Source organism: Bipolaris sorokiniana, assembly GCF_000338995.1.
Source record: "Bipolaris sorokiniana ND90Pr unplaced genomic scaffold COCSAscaffold_6, whole genome shotgun sequence".
Classification (NCBI taxonomy): Eukaryota; Fungi; Ascomycota; class Dothideomycetes; order Pleosporales; family Pleosporaceae; genus Bipolaris; species Bipolaris sorokiniana.
This window is the reverse complement of record NW_006911900.1, coordinates 1,786,902-1,790,069: the sequence shown is the minus strand read 5'-3', so window position 1 is coordinate 1,790,069 and position 3,168 is coordinate 1,786,902. Positions and strand designations below refer to the sequence as shown.

The 3,168-nt window shown below is 47.1% G+C and overlaps 2 protein-coding genes across 2 annotated transcripts; one reads left to right on the top strand and one right to left on the bottom strand.

Moving 5' to 3' along the window:
* Window positions 1–151: 151 nt before the first annotated feature.
* On the bottom strand, window positions 152–413 carry COCSADRAFT_36573 (uncharacterized protein). The gene has a single exon (XM_007701010.1). It carries the CDS (start codon window positions 369–371, stop codon window positions 162–164), a length of 210 nt encoding a protein of 69 aa, XP_007699200.1. The 5' UTR covers window positions 372–413; the 3' UTR covers window positions 152–161.
* Window positions 414–2,922: 2,509 nt separating this feature from the next.
* On the top strand, window positions 2,923–3,168 carry COCSADRAFT_69817 (uncharacterized protein; the record flags this gene model as incomplete). Its single annotated transcript, XM_007701516.1, has 1 exon — window positions 2,923–3,168. A coding segment is annotated over one exon (246 nt), but the record flags the coding sequence as incomplete, so codon positions are not given.

Sequence of the window (3,168 nt, the reverse complement as noted above, 5' to 3'; positions counted from 1 at the left end):
CTTGTCTGGCGATGCAGTGGAGTTGGCGTGCTTAAGGAGGGTTTGACAAGACTAATCTATTTGATAGACTAACTTGTGACAATCTTGTTAAGTAAAGATACTAGTAAGAAAGTACAATTTGAGTTGACCACAACGAGAGTAATAATGAAATCCATCCATCCTTATATCCTCATTGCTTCCAGTCCTGCCATCCCGTCCATCCCATTTTCTTGCTCCTTGGCGGGATGTCTGTGATGGCATGCCATCCCTAATCCCATTGCCATCCCATGCTTGGCGGGATGTCTTGTCTTGGCGGGATGGCACATCACGTGACCCCAGGCCCCGCGATGATCATTACCTTCTGACGTGGACGTCCATAAGCCTTCAGCCATCTCGTCATTTGTCAAGGAGAGGATCCTTCTTGTTACTTGTAACACAATCCCAGAGCCGGATCGGAGGTAGTACTCGCCGCCCTCTTCATCAACCACTCGTTGTGAGGTCGGATCCGATTCGGATCCGACTAAGATAAGTATATAAGGAGACACTCCCTGTAGCTAGCTCTGTAGACTTTTAATATCCTTTCGTACAAGGCCTATAGGTGTCTATTCGAATTAAGGCTCGTTTGATGTCCCACGCACTCCCATATGCCTCTGAGTGACACTACCGCCGATACTAATCCGAGTAGTCTTGCCTGCGCCGTTACATTATATCAAAAGTCTCGTCCCAGCCGGTGACGGCTTTAAAACAATATCGCAACTGTCTGTTCAGACTACGTCTAACCTTAAGTTATCCGGCACCGATCCAGATACTTACACCGTCACATCTAACATTCACCTAGGCAGGATCCCACTAATCTCCTGCCGGCCGAAGCCTTTAGGTTTGGAACTTCTGCGCTCCTCGCGAGGTAGATTACTTCAGTAAAAGTCGCGTAGAGTGCGCCACGGTAGAGACTCAGAGACTACTAATAACCCATCAACCTCAGAGGCAATCGCTGATAGTTGACCCACCAAAACCTAGTAGTTCTAAGGAACCACCTCAGAAATCAGTCCGACTCCAGGACTAAACCGTCTCGGAGAAGAAAGCTGGTAAGCTACCAACCTAGGAATCTCCAGAGACTTCATCCCTACGAGAAGAAGAAGAAGACGAAGACGAGGAGGATTCGGTACCAGTACTAACTATAAGAGACCTCCATAGGCAGATGGCTAGCTTGGTTAACTAAGTCCACCGACTGACCTAAGAAAACGCCGAGCTGCGGAGTAACGTAGTTCTTACCACCGAATCCCCACCGATATCGGCCGAACTACCTTCCCGCTAATTACTAAGGTACACTTCTGCCACCCCCGAGCCTCCACGTGTCAAACTAAGCCGTCTTATCTTATCCTCTATCAGCCAATTGAGTGATGGGAAAGATCCCACCTTTCCCCAGTGGTAAGCCGAAGTGGAAGACTGACTTGACCTAAACTCGGACCACTTCCCTACGGAACGCCACTGGATGGCTATAGTGTATAGCCACACGTCGGGTGATGCCAAGGGATACCTCGAACCTAAGTACCTATCGAAGACGGAAGGGTACTGGTTTAAGAATGCGGAGGAAATGATCGAGCTGCTTAGATCATACTTCGTAACTGGCAATGAGTAGGCGGAGAGCCAAGCCGCTTTCTATAATCTGCTTATGAAAGATAGAGAGCCGTTTTCAGAGTTTAAAGCTCGTTTTATTAGTCTCGCTATTAAAGGACATGTATCGGAACTGGAGTGGCCCTTCTATCTCTGGCAGAAGATTAGCCCAGCTTTGCGAGTTCCTAATATGGCTGTTAAGCGTTTCTTTGACAGCTCCTTCGATGAGATATGTAAACATCTTACTGCTTTCGAATTAGAACGACGATTAGCTCCTATCGTAGTATAATCAGAGCGACGGACTACCTATACTTTAACTGCGAAGCCTAAGTTAGCTATCTATTAGACAAGAGAGTATCGCCCACCTACGCACGAAGTAAGGTCCGACCCCGCTCCGACCCCACCTCGGGCTTTCTCGAGTGTGCCTAGGCCTGCCTCTAAGACACTAGTACCAGAACGCTAAACTACTCCTGGTAACTGCTACTAATACGGTAAGCTCAGACACTTTGCGAGCGACTGCACAGTCTCTTAGGTAAGAGAGATAGAAGCTTTCTAAGAAGAAGAGGTGTTTGAGGAAGCTGTAGAATACCAGTCGGATAAGGACTAGTCAGGAAACGACGAAGCCTAGGAAAATGCTCCGCCCTAGGCATTCATAAGTATGACCTTGCTAAGATTGATCTATTATACTTGTTTGGAGGAAAGCACTTCTAAGTCCCTACTATTCTTTATTCAAAGGGTTATGGTGTTAGCCTGCAGTCGCTGGTTAATACTAGCGCCTAAAGGTTCTTATTTTTGAATTCTGCAATTGCTCGTACAATCTCTAGTTCGCTTTAGATTCCTATCTAAAGACTTCCCTTTAAGATTATAGTTAAAGGATTTCAAGATCAGGTTCAGACGAGGGTTAATTAATATATCCGGTTGCACCTCTCTATTAATAGCCGTAAGATCTATAACTGCCCATTCGTTATTATAGATTTAGGATCACAGGATTGTATTATTGGTATTAAGTGGCTACGCCGATTCTAGCTTCAATTAGATACGGTTCGGAACCGAATCGTATGGCCAGCCAAATACCTAGCAATATATAATCCTGCCCCACCTATTCTAGTATAGTTAAAATAACCAGCTGTTGACACCGAGGTTGCGAAGGATATCGAGAGACGCAACGCTCTCTGGGAGAAGGACGACTATCGGAGAAGAAACAGTCCAACCACGGCCAGTATTCAACGGATCCGTGGCCTTCTTCGACTCCCCAAAGCCCGTTCTCTACCTCCAGCACCCGACCCTGCTCCGAAACCTATCCGACCTGCACCCTCTTCCCCTCCTTCACCCCGCATCTCACTTATCTCTGCCAACGCCTTCCACTACACCATGAAACGCAAGGAAAACGAGTTCTTCACGACAAGCATCTATGAGATCGATCGTATCCTAGAAGAGAGACGACTAAAGGATGATCCTGAAAATGCTAAGTTAGTTCAGGACCGACTCCCATCCGTCTACTACTCGTACCGAGACGTGTTCAGCAAGACTGCCGCTGATCAGCTACCTGAACACCGCCCGTACGACCACAAGATC

What these genes read in the sequence shown, in the direction of transcription:
- COCSADRAFT_36573 (XM_007701010.1), bottom strand. Translation starts at nt 371, where the DNA reads ATGGCTGAAGGCTTATGGACGTCCACGTCAGAAGGTAATGATCATCGC.